Here is a 19,533-nt window from a genome sequence, read left to right as displayed (position 1 = left end):
CAGCACTCTGCCTCTTCCTCATCCTCTGGAGGGGTGCAGCATGGGAAGCAGCCTTAGGCTTCCGCCAATTCCTTCTCACTCCACTTCTGTAGGGGGGAGGCTACTGAATTTTCTCCACAAGTGGGAGGTCATAACATCGGACTCCTGGGTTACCAGCATTGTGAGAAAAGGCTATGCCTTTCTCTTTCGGGAGTTTCCACCCCCCATCCCGCCCCGTCCCTCCTACTGTTCAGAAGAACACCTCCTGTTACTAGAACAGGAGGTTCAAGTCCTCTTTTCAAAGGGTGCGGTGGAGTTGGTTCCAGAGCAGGAGAGGGGTCAGGGTTGTTACTCGAGATACTTCCTGATCCCCAAGAAAGATGGTCGATTGAGGCCAATCCTGGACCTGAGGATCTTGAATTGGTTCCTCAAACAGGAAAAGTTCAAGATGCTGACCCTAGCTCAGGTGCTTTTGGCGCTGAACGATGGAGATTGGATGGTGTCTGTCGACTTGCAGGATGCTTACTTTCATATCCCGATACTCAAGTCGCACAGGAAGTATCTCCGGTTTGTGGTGGGCTCGCAGCACTATCAGTTTGCGGTCCTCCCGTTTGGTCTTACTTCAGCACCTCGAGTCTTCACAAAGGTGATGTTGGTGGTTGCGGCAGAGCTCAGAAGAAAGGGGATAGCAGTATTTCCTTATCTGGACGACTGGTTGATCAAAGCCAAGTCTCCGGAGCTCGTGTTGCATCACCTTCAGTCGACAACTCAGTTGTTGTTCGACCTGGGTTTTTCAGTGAACGTGCCCAAATCCCACCTAGAGCCCTCTCAGCGCCTCCTGTTCATAGGGGCAGTTCTGGATACAACATTGATCGAGCCTTCCCTCCGCCTCAGCGGATTCAGGACATTCAGGCGTTGGTTCCAATGTTTCGAAGTGGAGCGGTCATTCCGGTCCTCAAGGTCCTGCGCCTGCTCGGTCTGTTTGCTTCTTGCATACTGCTGGTCACTCACGCTCGCTGGCACATGAGGGCTCTTCAGTGGTGCCTCCGAAAGCAGTGGTCTCAACACAAAGGAGATCTCGAAAGTTCGGTGAGGGTCTCCAGAGATGCTGCAACGGTCTTGAAATGGTGGATTGCGGACGGCAATCTTTCCCGAGGAAGGCCGTTCTCGCAAGCTCCACCTGTGGCCACAGTAATAACGGATGCTTCCACTCTAGGGTGGGGAGCTCATCTGGGGGACCTGGAGATCAAAGGTCTTTGGACTCCAGTAGAGCAGATGTTTCATATAAATCTGTTGGAGTTGCGGGCTGTACGCCTGGCTCTCAAGGCCTTCCTTCCTTCCCTTCGCGGTCAGTCAGTTCAGGTCCTGACGGACAATACTACTGCGATGTGGTATATAAACAAGCAGGGGGGAGTAGGGTCGTATCTTCCCTGCAGAGAAGCTCTACGGCTTTGGTCCTGGGCAAAGGACCATCAGATTTGCTTAGTAGCAAATCATCTGGCCGGAGTCTTGAACGTACGTGCGGACAGTCTGTCGCCATTTCTCGGCTGATCACGAGTGGCGTCTCCATCCGGATCAAGTCCGTCTAATCTTCCAGATGTGGGGGTTTCCTCGGATAGATCTGTTTGCCACTCGGGAGAACTTGCACTGCCCGTTATTCTGCAGCCTCCAGTATCCGGGACAAGGAGCATTCGGGGACGCGTTTCCGATGACCTGGTGCAACAAGTTGCTTTATGCGTTTCCCCCCATACCCTTGATTCCTCGAGTTTTGAGGAAAATTCGCCAAGACCGGGCCCAAGTCATCTTAATAGCTCCGGATTGGCCGAGGAGGGTATGGTACATGGACCTTCTCCAACTCTCACTGTGCCCTCCGCTCCGTCTCCCTCTGAGGACAGACCTCCTCTCGCAGTCGCAGGGGCAGGTTTTACACCCCCACCTCCAGATCCTGCACCTTCATGCCTGGAGATTGAACGGGGCAACCTGAGTTCCTTTTCTCTCCCGCCTGATGTAGTGGATGTTATCTTATCGGCCAGGCGACACTCCACTAAATCTATCTACGCTAATAGGTGGGCTAAATTTGTGATTTGGTGTGGAGAGAGGCAAATTGATCCCTTCCGTGCTCACTTATCAGATATCTTGTCTTTTGCATTGTCTCTGGCACAGAGGGGTTGTGCAGTGGCTACGGTTAAGGGATACTTATCTGCCCTGTCAGCCTTTCTATGTCTTCCAGACTAGCCTTCTCTATTCAAATCCCCTATAGTACTTAGATTTTTAAAAGGTCTTATTAACAAATTTCCTCCCACTCCTTTCATTATGCCTCAGTGGGATTTAAACTTGGTTCTGACTTTTCTTATGGGTTCCCCGTTTGAGCCTATGCATTCTTGCCCCTTAAGGTTATTGGTCCTAAAGACGGTTTTCCTGGTTGCAATTACTTCCGCTAGGAGAGTGAGTGAGCTGCAGGCTCTATCTGTAAAACCCCCTTACACATCTTTTTATGGGGATAAGGTGGTGTTGAGGGCCAAGGCTGCTTTCCTTCCGAAGGTTGTTTCACCCTTTCATATGGCCCAAACGATTACTCTTTCCACGTTTTATCCTCCTCCTCATCCTTCAAAAGAAGAAGAGAGACTACACCGCTTGGACCCAAGGAGGGCGATAAGCTTTTGTGTGGACAGAACAAAGGATTTCAGGCTGGAGGATCAGCTCTTCATCGGGTACATGGGAAAGAGGAGAGGAAAGGCAGTCCACAAGAGAACACTCTCCAGGTGGGTCATTCTTTGCATTAAAATGTGTTACTCTTTAGCAAAGAAAGTACCCCCTGATGTTATAAGAGCTCATTCCACCAGAGCTAAGTCGGCCTCTTCGGCCTTGGCTAGGGTTGTTCCTGTGGTTGACATCTGCAAGGCCGCAACCTGGTCATCCCTCCTCACTTTTGCGAAGCATTACTGCTTGGACTCTGAGGTTCGGAGGGATGGCCATTTTGCACGGTCAGTGCTGCAGGATTTCTTGGTTTGACCATTCAGGCACCCACCACTGAGTGCAGTATTGCTTTGGGACTCTATTCAATAGGTGAGAATTCCACAGGTAGTTGTATCCATCAGAAGAACGAGTTACTTACCTTCGGTAACGACTTTTCTGGTGGATACATTAGCTACCTGTGGATTCCTCAAGGTCCCACCCGCCTCCCCGTTGCCTGTCTGGTCTAACCAAGTTGTTCTTGGGTTTGCTCCTCTTGGTTTTGAGGACTTGTACATATACTGTATATATGTTTATATATATATAATTGTTTGTATATTCATTTATTTAAAAATAATTAAGTTCTTAGAATGATGTATTTATTTGGTATTTCATTAAATATTGCTATTTGTTCATTTATCTCAATGGCCTATTATTCTCAGGCACGTAAAAAATGTTGGTACTGACGTCGGCGAGGACCTCTTATTGCCTGAATGACGTCAGACGGCGTCGCATGGGCAATTGTGACGTCCTCGTCGACGTGCAGAAGCTAGGAAGAAGATTTCTGTCGAATGCTGGCGCAATGCGAGTATTCAATAGGTGAGGAATCCACAGGTAGCTAATGTATCCACCAGAAAAGTTGTTACCGAAGGTAATTAACTCGTTCGTTTGTCTCTGAGAGAACGTGCAACATCCATTGTATTGCGCATTGGAGTATTGCGCATTTGAGGTTCCAAGCCGGCACTTGCTCAGCAGTGCTTTTTGTCATGAATGGAGTTCAGGCCTTCTGTACGCCTTTCCGCCCATATCACTCCAGCCCAGAGTTCTCAAGAAGATCAAGAATGACCGGGCCCAAATAATCCTTATGGCTCGGTTTTTGCACAGAGAGTCTGGTATCCCAAGTTTCTGAAAATGAGCATCGATCCTCCGATCAGGCTACCCTTCAGGAGGATCTTCTGTCACAGCAGCAGGGGAGAGTTCTCAACTCGAACCTATCAATTCTGCATCTTCATGCGTGAAGATTGAGCGGTAGTAGTTGACAGCTTTAGACCTTCCTCCTGAAGTCTGTTTTGTTATCTTGGCAGCCAGGCGTTCCTCCACAAAAATTGTATACTCCTGCCACTGGCAAACATTTGTAAGATATTGTACCGAGAAGTCTAGGTCCTCTCTCTGCTTCTTTATCTGATATTATTCTTGTCATTATTTATCTTGCCCAACAGGTTCCTCTTTGGGTTCTCTGAAGGGTTATCTCTCTGCTCTATCAGCCTTTTTGTGGCTGTCTGATCAACCCTCTCTTTTCAAATCCCATATTATAAATAGGTTCCTTAAAGGGCTTGTAAATATGTTTCCTCTGCACCCTTTGTAATGCCTCAGTGGGATCTCCGTGTAGTTCTTACATATCTCATATGTGCTCCTTTGGAGCCGTTGCAGAAATTCTCACTGTGTTTCCAGAAAAGGTGGTGCTATGCACCTGTGCCTCTTTCCTCCCCAAGGTGGGGACCCCATTCCATCTGTCACCTTGCCCACCTTCTTTGCTCCCCCACATCCCTCCAAGGAAGCGGAGCGACTCCACCCACTGGACCCAAAAAGAGCCTTGTCGTTCTTCCTGGACAGCACAAAAGAGTTCCCGTGGATGACAAACTCTCTGTGGGGTATGTGGGAGCAAAGAAGGGACGGGCAGTACAGAAACGTACCATTTCGCGATGGGTCTTTCTGTGTATTGAGATCTGCCACGCCCCAGCTAAGAAGCTGCCTCCCGAGGGTTTAGGGCCCATTCCACCAGGGGGAAAGCTGCAGTCACGGCGTTAACTTGTGGAGTCCCAGTGATGGGCATCTGCCAGACAACAACGTGGGCATCCCTGCACACGTTTGTCAAAAACTACTGCCTAGACAGTCAGGTTTGCAGAGACTGGAATTTGTCCGCAGCTCACCACCAGGAGGATATGTCATGGGTAACTCAACAAAGGTAAAAGATCTGCAGCTAGAAGTCTCTATCAGATGAACAAGTTACTTACCTTCCGTAACGCATTATCTGGTAGAGCTTTATCCAGCTACAGATTCCTTACCACCCATGCCTTCCTGCACTGCGGACTTGTTACTAGGGTTAGGGTGATCCCTTTTTTTAGGGCCCTAGTTGTGACACACATTGCGCCCATTCTTATCACGGCTTTGCGCTTCTGCCGTGGAAAGTTATGGTAACAGTAAATGATGCCCACGTGCCTGAGTGGCACCTATATTGGTTGCCACAACGTCACAACGACACCACTTTGAGCTGAATGGAGCCACCTGGACGGCGCGTGCAAGGGTTTTTGCTCAGCAAAAGTTGCCGGATCCAGCCTGACACCTGGGAAAATCAAAGATAAGGAATCTTCAGCTAGATAGTCTCCACCAGATAATGCGTTACCAAAGGTAAGTAACTTGTTCTTAAGAACATGTGGGATGTGATCACATGTCTTTGGGCCATAAATGAGTTGTGTGGCAGCATCCAAAACTGTTCATTTAAACAGTGAACCTTAATTTAGAGATACCCTTTTAGAGGTTGTTTCTTAAAGAACCAGAAATGGGCCACAATTTTGGAATCTGCAGTTGGTATAAATTACTTGAATCTTTTGGGCAGATATTGTGCACTCCGAAGCAGGAATTTAATGTGAATGTCAAGACATAGTTTACTATTCACAATGAAACTAAGGGATTCTGTATACTCGGAAGATTTCACAGAGGTGGCAGGAGGGCTACTGAGGCTGTCCTCTTGTTTGTAATTCCTTGGTATTTTAATCAGGTTATCAAAATAAATACAGCTTTTGCTGGACTTTGGGTGAGACAGCGTTCAGCCATCCAGGTAGGTTTTGAATATGCTAAATTTTGATATTCAGTCTGGAGTGCAGATACTGAGGTAATATTGGTGTATCATCAGTATATCAGTATATTGATAGACGAAGTGCCTTATACATATTGAAATACCAAGATGTATTTTTGAATCCTGTAGCGCAACATAAAGGGCGGAAGTAAGAAGGGAAAGATATTTATCTATATTTGTTATGTTCTGTCCAAACTTTGATAGGGTCAGTAGCTTTTTTTATTTATACATTTGAAGAATTTGGCACAAAATTTGTGCCTTCTTAATGGTGTCTTCTTTACCATTGTCCCATCTTGTGTTATGGATTGTTTTTGTAGGAACAGTTTGACCTCAAACCCCACCTCAGTGACTTAGGGCCCTACTTAATTCTTGGTGGTAAGGATACTCCATTGCAACAGCAACAGAGTATCACCACAAAGAATGAGGTCCACTAACCGTATTTGGATGCAGGCAGACCCTTGGGTTAATTATGGCTGAGACTACTCTGTTTCCGCCGTGATTACCCCCCTCTAACTGCTCTGAGGAGCAAGAGCCGTCTGAGAAATTACTACATGTCTGCCCACTAAATGTGGATGGGTGGACATACAGACTTATTTTACTGTTTCTTACAGCCAGGTAAAACCTGAAGGTAAGGAACAGTAAAAACATTTTAATGCTCCCCTGCCATGGGACAAGTCTCCCATTATGAAGAAAAAGAAAATTCCGTTAAAATAAAAAAGATTACTGTTGTAGTCAGAAGGACACAACCCTGTCACAAACAGTAAAATGCATTGGCAGAAAGTACTGTGACGGCAGTTCCTGCCAATCCTTTTTTAAATGACCGCCTGCTAGGCAGTCATATATAAATGTGGTGGTTGAAGCAGTCTCGGCCTGGAAGACGTAAAGTCCTCTGCCAGGCCAATAGTGACTAATCTGTCTGCCAAACATTAAATCGGGGCCTCAGTTTGTGCTTTCAACACAGCCAAGGATGTGTTCGAAAAATTGTTTACCTCAACTTAGAGCGGGTGGGTGGGAAATCCCTGAATTGAGATTCAATTATTGGGATGTTGGCATAAACACCATAAGAAAATATCTATGGAAATCTCAGTAGCAATGATGGGATAATTCTGGCATCCAGCCTACCAACGTCCTATACGATGTGTGATGTGTTTGCCAGAATATTTCATGTTTTTAAAAAAATAATTCAAACTTTTTTTAAAATCATAGAAATCTGGACTCTCTAAAGTGAAAGATCTCTTCGTGAATGGTTTAAGTGAAGATTTGATAACCTGAGAATGAACACAGCATCATTTGAGATCTTTGAAATACCTCCTTGTAACAGCGTTTTTAAGAGCTCAAATTAATAAAAATTGGTTTGGCAGGAAATGTTTGTGCCTATTAGGAATAATGTTCCTATTATTATTTGCGACTCAAAAAGCAGTGCCTGGTTCGTTGAGTTGTCTGAGGTCCTAATTGCAAATGCAGAGAGCAAAGGGAAAACTGGGTTAGAAATGCGGGTTATCTTATGGCTAACCTCATTTGAGAATGCATAAGACTAATCATCTGGCGACCATTATAGTATGATTTGTTTTAACCTAAAAAGTTATATGTTACCATATTCCAAACCAGCAAGAGATTGAGACTGCTCATAGTGTATTTTAAGGCTACCCTAGCACCTGCAAATGATTGTAACATGTTTTTGGTTGGTAAAATATTGAGCTGAAGCTGAAAAGATTTTGAATGAGTTTTGAGTTCCATGCTAAGCAAGTCATTCTTTGGATGGTGATATTTTGGATAATATCCCTAGTCATATAGAGATGTAGGTAAAGTTAAAATTCCTTACCAAATTTACATTTATTACCAGATTAATAATTTCACGGAAGTTGTTTGATTCAAATCTGACTGTGATCGCAATAAGGTCTAAAGTGGCAGAGGAGAGGCAAAGTGTTAGTAGAAATCTATTTCTCCGTCATTTGCTCTCCATTTGTAATATTGAGCACTGGAAAGTCACTCTCCATGCAGGAGCTGTGAAGCACTTCCTAATATTTATATATTTCATCTTCACCTTTCATCACAAAGCAATGTCATCTTAGATGTTAAATAATTAACCAGACTAAACATCAGGTAATTTTGGCCAATTACATTTATTTATTTCAAGAAATACATTTGAAGTTTAAAAAAACGTGTATGTCAGCAAAAAAAACTTAGATGACGAGGAAAAAAAACATTTTTCGCTAGCCATTTATCAGACATCTCAGTGGAAGGAGAAGATTCCATGTGCCTTGATGAAAAATGCCTGTAGATCATAGACGCTCTGAGTCAACGTTGAATGCCTTCTTTTCTTCAATGTTGAATGCCTCCCTCATGTTGGCTTAGCCCTTGTTAACACTGTAACTTTTCTCGAAGTTGGAGTCCTTCATATCGACAGCGAACATTGTCTTTTCTCACATTGATATGTCTTTTTGGATCTTCATTTAGGAGATTTTGCAGAGGGCAGTGCAGTCCTGGTAGAGGGATTGATTCCCTTCTCATTTTTTTTCTCTGAGCTCCCAGTCCTTCTGAGAGACTCTTGCTCACTGCATTGTTCTTCCATCCCATTGAGACAAATGTTTTCCCATCAGGATGTACCTGAAAAAAGTCCTGCAGTTTTTACATTTGACCGGAGAGGTATTTAACCTCTAAAAAGACATGCCCCATTTCAAGAAATGTGAAGATAAAATATGGATATATATAAATATTTGGAAGAAATGCTCTGAAATTACGCATGTGAGTGGGACTATTCAATGCTTATGATTTCAGTGTGGAGACTCAGTTGAAGGAGAACTGGGATTACTGGTAAAAAACTATTCCTTGTCTCCCCCCTTTCAACTAAATGACCAATTGTAAGCCATTTTAAACTCTATGTTGGTAAATAGTAAATGCTCTCTAATATTGAGCAGAAGAGGAAGTGTACCTAGCAGGCTGTAGGTGTCTCCGGTGCACTGCCACTATATCATGAGACAAACTTTAATTTGGCTCTGTGTCCCTATGTGAATGTTTCCAGTAAATTCTTAACAAATGTGTTCTGTGAAACTGTTCAGTGAGATATCATCCTGGACGCATGTCAGTCTGTATGACTTTTTAGTTATCACTTTATCTTTCTGTACTTTTAGGATCTTGCTTGGCAGCATAGTAGTTGTCAACAGAAATAGAGCTTTAGGAAAATGTAATGAGAGGGGCTTATGCTCTCTTCGCATGTTGGTTTTCTTCTCTTCAGTGTTTTGTTTTGGACTGAAGGTGTGTGTTTCTACTGGTTGACTTTGTTTGACAGCTTATGGTTCAGTAGAGTATGCCTAACCTGGTTATTGTGACTAACAAATGATTAAAGCTATAGGTCTGCCTGGTTTAGCGTGAGAAAGACTTGTCAGACGCCATGGATTTAATCTATTAATCAAGAAAGATTATAACAGTAGCAGTGGACCTGAATTATTATTGTGAAATGCATATCTTAAAAGCAATATGGCTTTAAAGGAGGAATGTTATTTTACTGTTTCAAAGCCAGAGCAGGTGTTTTAGTAAATGGAATCCGACCGATTACCGTGGTAGGCAGGAGTTTTGGAGTTTGCCCTTTAGGCAGACTGGGGAATAGAATATTAGTACTGTGTTAATACTTACTAGAGCATTAGAAGGGGCCCTATATTGTTTTGCCAATTGTAATTTTGAGTTTTTGTAATTTTATGCACAATGTTAAGCTGTGTGTGTATTCCAGTACTTTTTATGTTTGACCTGACAGCTTTAGGTGTCTGCACTTGTAATCAACAGAATCCATATGCTCTATTGTCATTCACATTCTGCTTACATCTGAGACAGCATACAACATGGGGTAGGGAGTCAAACCACTTCTACCATGAGCTATATTGCCCTGCGAGTGAAGGCAGTTTGCCTGGTAACTTTAACATCTGCCTGAAAATATAAGTGTGCTTTAGTTCCAGGGGTATTGGCCCAGTCCTTCCATTTTTCCTGTTCTTCTCTTTTTATTTTCTTTCTTTTTATTTTTTTTATTTTTTTTAAGGACTTGCCTACAGACAGGTTTAGTTGGCAGCAGACCTGTTGTATTCTGTATAGGTTAAGAGTGGGCTATGGGTCTGCCCCTTACATATGATTTGATGGCTTCCCTATCTTAGCTCATTAACCAGCTCCTGGTTTGATTGCTTTCCCTTGTACGCTTGTATTTGTCCAGACCAAGGAGGAGTTTGACCTTACTGTGTTTTAATTAAATAAGTTGTAGCTTTCCATTGATGGTGTCTGGGGCCATGCATGGCAGCGCACAAAAATATTTCTCTCTCTTGCTTGCTCTCCTTGCTTTACCTGTTTGCCTCTCCCTGTACTCTCTTTTTTTAAACAAATCTAAAAGCACTGTCAGAACCAGTGTTTTTTAGAAGATTATATGGTCAGTTTAATTTTTCCTTTTTTCTAAAGTGATAAAGGGTTGGGAAATGCATGTTTGTGAATATCCATCACATTTTGTTTGATATTTTATATGCCTATCCTACTACAGTGTTGTATAGTCGTATCTCGCTCTTGATTGTGCAATTACAGTCACCGTTCCCCCTCCAATTTAGTGTTCCTTGTATCCTTTACTTGTGTAACTGTGACATTCTGTTAGTCATGATGCAATGTTTTTAGTTCAAACATAGATTGTGATTTCTGTTAGTTGCAGGCAGTTTTTTATATGAAAAGGGAGATATGTGGCATCTCCATCAGTTGTCACAGGCAATTGATCTGTGGCTTTGGAATCCAAGCTCCTCCAGGATTCTAGAGTTATATGTTGTGAGGAAATTGTCGTAGTTTGGACTCTTGCTCTGAGCAAGACTGCTGGTTTAAGGATGACAGTACTTTTGTTTGTAGGCGACTACGCCTTTCCTACAACAAGTTGCAACTGTTGTCCCAACCTTACCTGCTCACTAGCAGCACCTCACCAGAAACAAAATAGTAAAAGGTGATTTATGGCAGCCGTTACGCATGGACTCGAGAATAAGACATCTCAGGGAGTGTCGTGGTTAAACGGAGATTACCCTTTTCTCACAGATATATCATATCTCATACAAACACAGGCAATGACAAAGATGCAGTAGAGTTTCAATAGTTTTTATTTAACATAACTGCAATTTGCGATAAGTTGCATGGGCTGCAATGATAAGGATAATGAATAATGCAAGAAACAGAATTGTGAAGACAAGAGTCATTATTACAAAGACCCCCACCATCTTGCAATATGTAAAAAAAGACATATGAGATGTAACATGCCCTAATACTCTAATGTGAAAGGCCTAACCTCCTACCTAAAGGAGAGCTGGGTTTGCTAAACCTAATCTGCGAATGCCATGTCCATGAGAGGAGCCCCCAACCCTTGTTACCTTGGAATGAGGTCTCTATCTCAGACTCCGCAGGGACACGAAGACTGGGTCAGCGTCAAGACGACTGCAGCATCGGTATCAGCGATGGTGGCGATGCCCTCTGGTCGGAATCCCTCTGATTATGTGTCTAAAGTGTGATGTATTTATACAGAGCTACAAGGACCCCTGACGTAGGTGTGTTCCTAAACAATGGATAACAGACATGCTTGGGACGGCAATTTACCATTTACCATTTATTTAATTGTTATTAGCCTATCCGGCCTTAACAATAATCACACAATAGATATCAATCCCTCGAACTCAATAAAAATCACATTAAGATAAAAACATCTCAATAAAAGGAACTATGCTTGGGACGGCAATTAATATAAACAATCCCTCGAAAGTATAGAGAGGGAAAATCCCTAAGTGTGAACAGCTACTGTTTGTTTGTCTTTGGTGCTTGATCTTGGCGCGGTGACACTGATAATGTTACCCATAACAAGTGGTCTAACTATAAACAAGGCAGCCATCTTAGAAGAAATAAATAATTAAATGGGCTAAGACAGAGCAAGCTAAGTAGGTTAAAAGTCACTAGGTGACGGGGTCACGAGTCTGCAAGCAAGAGGCTAAGCTAACTCCTGTTATCCCATTAAAACAAACTAGGATTCACTACAAAATGTGCCTGTTAAGTGCCATTTGGACCAAGGCTGTGGCTAAGGTGTCATGAATAAACTTCTTCTCCAACTTCTACCTGTGTCTACCTCCGTTCTGTGAGCTGTTCCACATTTTACTGTGAGCTTTATTGAATTACTGATAAAATGCATTAGTCATAAATATGGTTGGATTTCTTTACAAAAGGTTCTTAACATTAAAGAGTTTATATCTTTCTTTAGTCAGGTTTAAAGATCCTTTCTACATTTGGTTTCTCAGCTTCCATGTTCAGTACTGCTTCTTTCTCTGCGGTGTACATTTAACGTGCAGCTCTAGTTCATCAGTACCCTAACCAGGATGTTAGGATGTCCACTGTAAGTTTTCACCAGATAAGTGTCCATGTGGAGCATACAAATGGAAATAGTGTACATTATGTAGCATGATTATGAAAAAATAAAAATGGTTTGTAGGCTACAGAGCGCTATGGTTGTACACTAATATGGCCAGAAAGGGAAACTGAGATCATCAATAAGAACAAGAGGTAAAGCAATATAAAATGATTGTCTAAATAAAGTTTTATCAATCTAAAAGATGAAATACCTCCTAATATGTATTTTATCCAGTAAGCACAGTAGGCACCGCCTTTATTGTTTGCATTAGTATTTTGTTTAACTTCTTTGATGAACATTGTAATGCATCTGCAGAATTGTCAAAGAAATGTTGTAAACCTAATTGTTCCTGCTTGTTCCACTCTTACACTTATCATATTTGTTTCTATGTAGTGCAGTGTGCTCTCAACCGACCTGCGTTCTTTGCTGAAAGGCTTTATCATGCAATGAAAGGGGCAGGAACAGATGATTCTACGCTGATCAGAATAATCGTCAGCCGAAGTGAGGTAAGGCTTCTGCTGTACTATACCGATCAGGTTCTATTAAGCTTAGTATCAAAATGTGAATGTTGTGTCCAGGGTATACGCCAAAATCCCCTGAAGTATCACTAGCTCTGTGCACCCTTAGAGTTGCATCAACACATGATGTTGTTAAAACAGTTTGTTTTTGCTATTTTAGAAGAACTATGGTTCGAATCTGTGATTATTCATTTTGTACATGCCTTCATTCAGCATAAACTATTGTAGAAGATGTCTTTTTCTTCTTCATTTTAGTTCTGTTTTGTCTGCATTTTATTACAACGCTTGCTTGTGCTGCACGTGTGTGGTCGTCCAACACTGCATACCATGTGTAAAGCGGTTTCCTGCAGCTGACATTCTTTGAGTGCTCCTTTGTTTTAAGGAAGCTGTTGTGCAACCAGATCTTGTGCTTTATGTACATGAGCACATTTTTAGGGTCAAGCCTTCGAGTGCATGCAATAGCGCATGCGTCTCGCTTGCAGACTCTGTTGTGTACAGTAAAGGGCTTGGAGCCTGCCTGTTGCTTACCATTTGTTGACTCTGCTTTTCAGCCTCGTAATTTGTCACTACAGGCCTCGCTTCATTTCTCTTCCTCTCTCTGGAGCAGGGACCAAGCACTGATTGATTTAACTTAATTAGTGCCCGTCTGCTGCTCCCGACATGATTGGGGTACTATTGTGTCCCTTTTAACTTCTAGTGCCCTGCAAACAGAATGTGTGTGACTGTGAAAAACGTGCGCAGCAGGACAAACAAAATTGCAAAGTTTTATTGTTTTATAGCTAACTGTTCGATGGCATGTGTAGCTGCAGATACACATGCTGTGCACAGTCCGCCATCTGGTGTTGGGCTCGGAGTGTTACAAGTTGTTTTTCTTCGAAGAAGTCTTTTCGAGTCACGAGACCGAGGGACTCCTCCCATTTCGAGTCCATTGCGCATGGGCGTCGACTCCATCTTAGATTGTTTTTTTTCCGCCATCGGGTTCGGACGTGTTCCTTTTCGCTCCGTGTTTCGGGTCGGAAAGTTAGTTAGAATCTCGGAAAAAAACGTCGTTATTGTTTGCGTTCGGTATCGGGTTAGTTAGAACAAATCGACACCGAATTCTGAAGAGCTCCAGTGGCCCTTCGGAGTTTTTTCGATCCCCCGTCGGGGCCTGGTCGGCCCGGCCACGTGCGACTTCAAGGCTCATGGAACGGACCCCATTCCGCTTCTGCCCAAAATGCCATCACAAGTATCCGTATACGGATCACCATCTGGTCTGTAACTTGTGCTTGTCCCCCGAGCACAAGGAGGATACTTGTGAAGCCTGTCGAGCGTTTCGGTCGAGGAAGACGCTGAGAGACCGAAGAGCCAGGAGACTGCAAATGGCGTCCACGCCGACAGGTCAAGAACGCTTCGAGGAGGAAGAAGAAGCTTTCTCCATCTGCGAGTCGGATTCTGAAGAACTCGACGCCGAAGAAACACACCAAACCGTGAGTAAGACGTCGAAAATCAAGACTCACGAGAAGTCTACAAAAGCCCAGGGGACGCCACCGCCAACAGGCCATGGCTTAACCCGAAAACTAGGTGACCCATCCAGGGCACCGAAAAAGGGCATGCTAGTGTCGAAGTCATCCGAGTCCGGTCGAGATACCGCCACACAGCAACCTCGGAGCCGAGACAGCGGCTCCGAAAAACTTCGGCACAGAGACAGCGGCACCGAAGAATTTCGGCACCGAGACACCACGCCGAAAACAAAGAAGGTTTCTTCGGAGCCTAAAAAGACTTCCGAAAAGGTTTCGGTTCCGAAACAGCCAGCCTCGGAGCCGAAAACTAGTTCCTATACAGAGAAACAAGGATTAACCTCCCAATTACACAGATTTGGAGAGGAGCTTCAATCTGTAGAGCCTGACTACACGCAAAGAAGGCTTCATATTCATGAGGACACAGGGAAGATAACCACTCTTCCCCCAATCAAAATAAAAAGGAAACATGCCTTTCAACAAAAGGACAAGCAACCACAAGCAAAGGTGGCAAGGAAAACAACCCCACCACCGTCTCCACCACCATCAATACATGCATCACCAGCAACAACTCCACCACTGATGCACTCACCAGCTCATACCACAATGAGTCAGGATGATCCTGATGCATGGGACCTCTACAATGCTCCAGTGTCTGACAATAGCCCAGACTCTTATCCTACAAAACCGTCACCACCTGAGGACAGTACATCCTATACACAGGTGGTCGCAAGGGCAGCCGAGTTTCACAATGTCTCCTTACATTCGGAACCAATTGAGGATGACTTTCTATTTAACACCCTATCCTCCACCCATAGCCAGTATCAATGCCTTCCCATGCTCCCAGGAATGCTAAGACATTCAAAAAAAAAATTCAGGATCCAGTTAAAGGCAGAGCCATAACTCCAAGGGTGGAGAAAAAATATAAGCCACCGCCCACAGATCCAATATATATTACAACACAACTAACACCAGACTCAGTAGTTGTGGGGGCAGCTCGTAAGAGAGCCAACTCTCATACCTCAGGCGACGCACCACCTCCAGACAAGGAGAGCCGCAAATTTGATGCTGCGGGAAAAAGGGTTGCAGCACAAGCAGCAAATCAGTGGCGTATTGCCAATTCACAAGCACTTTTGGCAAGATACGACAGGGCTCACTGGGATGAAATGCAACATTTCATCGAACACTTACCCAAGGAGTTCCTAAAAAGAGCGCAACAGGTGGTGGAAGAGGGACAAAGTATCTAAAATAATCAGATACGGTCTTCCATGGATGCAGCAGATACAGCTGCAAGGACAATAAACACTGCAGTCACAATCCGAAGGCACGCATGGCTGCGCACTTCTGGGTTCAAACCGGAAATCCAGCAGGCTGTGCTCAATATGCCGTTTAATGAACAGCAATTGTTTGGGCCGGAGGTAGACACTGCCATCGAAAAACTCAAAAAGGACACCGATACAGCCAAAGCCATGGGCGCACTCTACTCCCCGCAGAGCAGAGGCACATTTCGGAAAACACCTTTTAGGGGAGGGTTTCGAGGTCAACCCACAGAAACCACAACCTCACAAACAAGGCCTACCTACCAGGGTCAATATCAAAGGGGAGGTTTTCGGGGGCAATTTAGAGGGGGCCAATTCCCCAAAAATAGAGGAAAATTCCAAGGCCCCAAAACCCCTCAAATTAAGCAGTGACTCACAAGTCACACACCCCCATCACATAACAGCTGTGGGGGGAAGACTAAGCCAATTTTACAAACTTTGGGAGGAAATAACAACAGACACTTGGGTCTTAGCAATTATCCAGCATGGTTATTGCATAGAATTTCGCCAATTCCCTCCAAACGTCCCACCGAAAACACACAATATGTCAAAACAACATATAGATCTTCTAGGACTAGAAGTTCAAGCATTGCTACAAAAGGACGCAATAGAATTAGTTCCAATTCAACAGAAAAACACAGGAGTTTACTCACTGTACTTTCTAATACCCAAAAAGGCCAAAACTCTGAGACCAATACTAGATCTCAGAACACTAAATACCTACATCAAATCAGACCACTTTCACATGATCATGTTACAGGACATAATCCCACTGCTCAAACAGCAAGACTACATGACAACATTAGATCTAAAAGATGCGTATTTCCATATACCAGTACATCCTTCACACAGGAAATACCTAAGGTTTGTATTCCAAGGAATACATTACCAATTCAAAGTGTTGCCATTCGGAATAACAACTGCGCCAAGAGTTTTTACAAAATGCCTGGCGGTAGTAGCTGCACATATCAGAAGGCAGCAAATACATGTGTTCCCGTACTTAGACGACTGGTTAATCAAAACCAACACGCTAAGACAATGTTCACAGCACACAAACTACGTCATACAGACCCTTCACAGGCTAGGTTTCTCGATCAACTACGCGAAGTCACACCTTTTGCCGTGTCAAACACAGCAATACTTAGGAGCGACAATCAACACAGCAAAAGGGATTGCCACTCCAAGTCCACAAAGGGTTCAAACATTTCACAAGGTAATACAGGCCATGTATCCAACACAAAAGATACAAGTCAAAATGGTAATGAAACTCCTAGGCATGATGTCTTCATGCATAGCCATTGTCCCAAACGCAAGATTGCACATGCGGCCCTTACAACAGTGCCTAGCATCACAATGGTCACAAGCACAGGGTCAACTTCTAGATCTGGTGTTGATAGACCGCCAAACATACATCTCGCTTCTATGGTGGAACAGTACAAATTTAAACAAAGGGCGGCCTTTCCAAGACCCAGTGCCACAATACGTCATAACGACAGATGCTTCCATGACAGGGTGGGGAGCACACCTCAATCAACACAGCATCCAAGGACAATGGGACATACATCAGAGGCAGTTTCACATAAATCACTTAGAACTGTTAGCAGTATTTCTAGCGCTGAAAGCATTTCAACCCATAATAACCCAAAAATACATTCTTGTCAAAACAGACAACATGGCAACATTGTATTATCTAAACAAACAAGGAGGGACACACTCGACACAGTTGTGCCTCCTAACACAAAAAATATGGCATTGGGCGATTCACAACCACATTCGCCTAATAGCACAATTTATTCCAGGGATTCAGAACCAGTTGGCAGACAATCTCTCTCGAGATCACCAACAAACCCACGAATGGGAAATTCACCCCCAAATACTAAACAATTACTTTCAAATTTGGGGAACACCTCAAATAGATCTATTTGCAACAAAAGAAAACTCAAAATGCCAAAACTTCGCATCCAGGTACCCACAAAATCAATCCCAAGGCAATGCTCTATGGATGAACTGGTCCGGGATATTTGCGTACGCTTTTCCCCCTCTCCCTCTCCTTCCATATCTAGTAAACAGGTTGAGTCAAAACAAACTCAAACTCATACTAATAGCACCAACATGGGCAAGGCAACCTTGGTACACAACACTACTAGACCTTTCAGTAGTACCTCATGTCAAACTACCCAACAGACCAGATCTGTTAACACAACACAAACAACAGATCCGACATCCAAATCCAGCATCGTTGAATCTAGCAATTTGGCTCCTGAAATCCTAGAATTCGGGCACTTAGACCTCACACAGGAATGTATGGAGGTCATAAAACAAGCTAGAAAACCTACCACTAGACACTGCTATGCAAATAAGTGGAATAGATTTGTTTATTACTGCCATAATAATCAAATTCAACCTTTACACGCATCTGCAAAAGAAATAGTAGGATACTCCCTACATTTGCAAAAATCTAACCTAGCTTTCTCTTCCATTAAAATACATCTTATGGCAATTTCTGCTTACCTACAAATTACGCACTCAATTTCATTGTTTAGGATACCAGTCATAAAGGCGTTTATGGAAGGCCTAAAGAGAATTATACCACCAAGAACACCACCAGTTCCTTCATGGAACCTCAACATTGTCCTAACACGACTCATGGGTCCACCTTTTGAGCCCATGCACTCTTGTGAAATGTAATCCTTAACGTGGAAAGTTGCATTTTTAATTGCCATCACATCTCTAAGAAGAGTGAGTGAGATTCAAGCATTTACCATTCAAGAACCATTTATTCAAATACACAAAAATAGAGTTATTCTACGGACCAATCCTAAATTTTTACCAAAAGTAATTTCACCGTTCCACCTAAATCAAACGGTAGAATTACCAGTGTTCTTTCCACAGCCAGATTCTGTAGCCGAAAGAGCACTACATACATTAGACATCAAAAGAGCACTAATGTACTACATTGACAGAACAAAACTAATTCGAAAGACAAAACAATTATTTGTCGCCTTTCAAAAACCTCATACAGGAAATCCAATTTCAAAACAAGGCATTGCTAGATGGATAGTTAGGTGCATTCAAACCTGCTATCTTAAAGCTAAAAGAGAACTGCCTATTACACCAAAGGCACACTCAACCAGAAAGAAAGGTGCTACCATGGCCTTTCTAGGAAATATTCCAATGAACGAAATATGTAAGGCAGCAACATGGTCTACGCCTCATACATTTACCAAGCACTACTGTGTAGATGTGCTAACTGCACAACAAGCAACAGTAGGTCAAGCTGTATTAAGAACATTATTTCAAACTACTTCAACTCCTACAGGCTGAACCACCGCTTTTGGGGAGATAACTGCTTACTAGTCTATGCACAGCATGTGTATCTGCAGCTACACATGCCATTGAACGGAAAATGTCACTTACCCAGTGTACATCTGTTCGTGGCATTAGTCGCTGCAGATTCACATGCGCCCACCCGCCTCCCCGGGAGCCTGTAGCCGTTTAGAAGTAGATCTTAAACATTTGTACATTTGTAAATATATTACTTAAAACTTTATTATGTACATACGCATTCACTCCATTGCATGGGCACTATTACTAGCATACACAACTCCTACCTCACCCTCTGCGGGCAAAACAATCTAAGATGGAGTCGACGCCCATGCGCAATGGACTCGAAATGGGAGGAGTCCCTCGATCTCATGACTCGAAAAGACTTCTTCGAAGAAAAACAACTTGTAACACTCCGAGCCCAACACCAGATGGCGGACTGTGCACAGCATGTGAATCTGCAGCGACTAATGCCACGAACAGATGTACACTGGGTAAGTGACATTTTCCTTCTTCTAAATTGCCAAGTCGTCTTTTCTCACTTTGCTCTTGTGTTTTTTTTTTTTTTTTTTGCTTGTGGGTGCTGTTCTCGAAAGATGATTACCTTGTTCTAAATATTGCAAAGCGACATTGTTTCTTTATTATGTGTAATTTCTGAAATGATACATTAACACATTATCGTTCAGTG

General features: G+C 43.3%; 1 protein-coding gene across 2 annotated transcripts in view; it reads left to right on the top strand.

Annotated features, from left to right (window-relative positions):
- The window catches only part of ANXA7 (annexin A7), a 387,587-nt gene that overhangs the window by 341,404 nt on the left and 26,650 nt on the right, over nucleotides 1-19,533 (top strand). For both annotated transcript variants that reach the window (XM_069240454.1, XM_069240455.1), the window contains exon 12: nucleotides 12,579-12,691. In XM_069240454.1, the coding sequence (XP_069096555.1) occupies nucleotides 12,579-12,691 (113 nt within the window). The remainder of the gene's footprint in view (nucleotides 1-12,578; nucleotides 12,692-19,533) is intronic.

Source organism: Pleurodeles waltl, chromosome 6, assembly GCF_031143425.1.
Source record: "Pleurodeles waltl isolate 20211129_DDA chromosome 6, aPleWal1.hap1.20221129, whole genome shotgun sequence".
Taxonomy (NCBI): domain Eukaryota; kingdom Metazoa; phylum Chordata; class Amphibia; order Caudata; family Salamandridae; genus Pleurodeles; species Pleurodeles waltl.
Note: the sequence above shows the minus strand (reverse complement) of the source record. Positions and strands in the feature narration are given on the sequence as shown.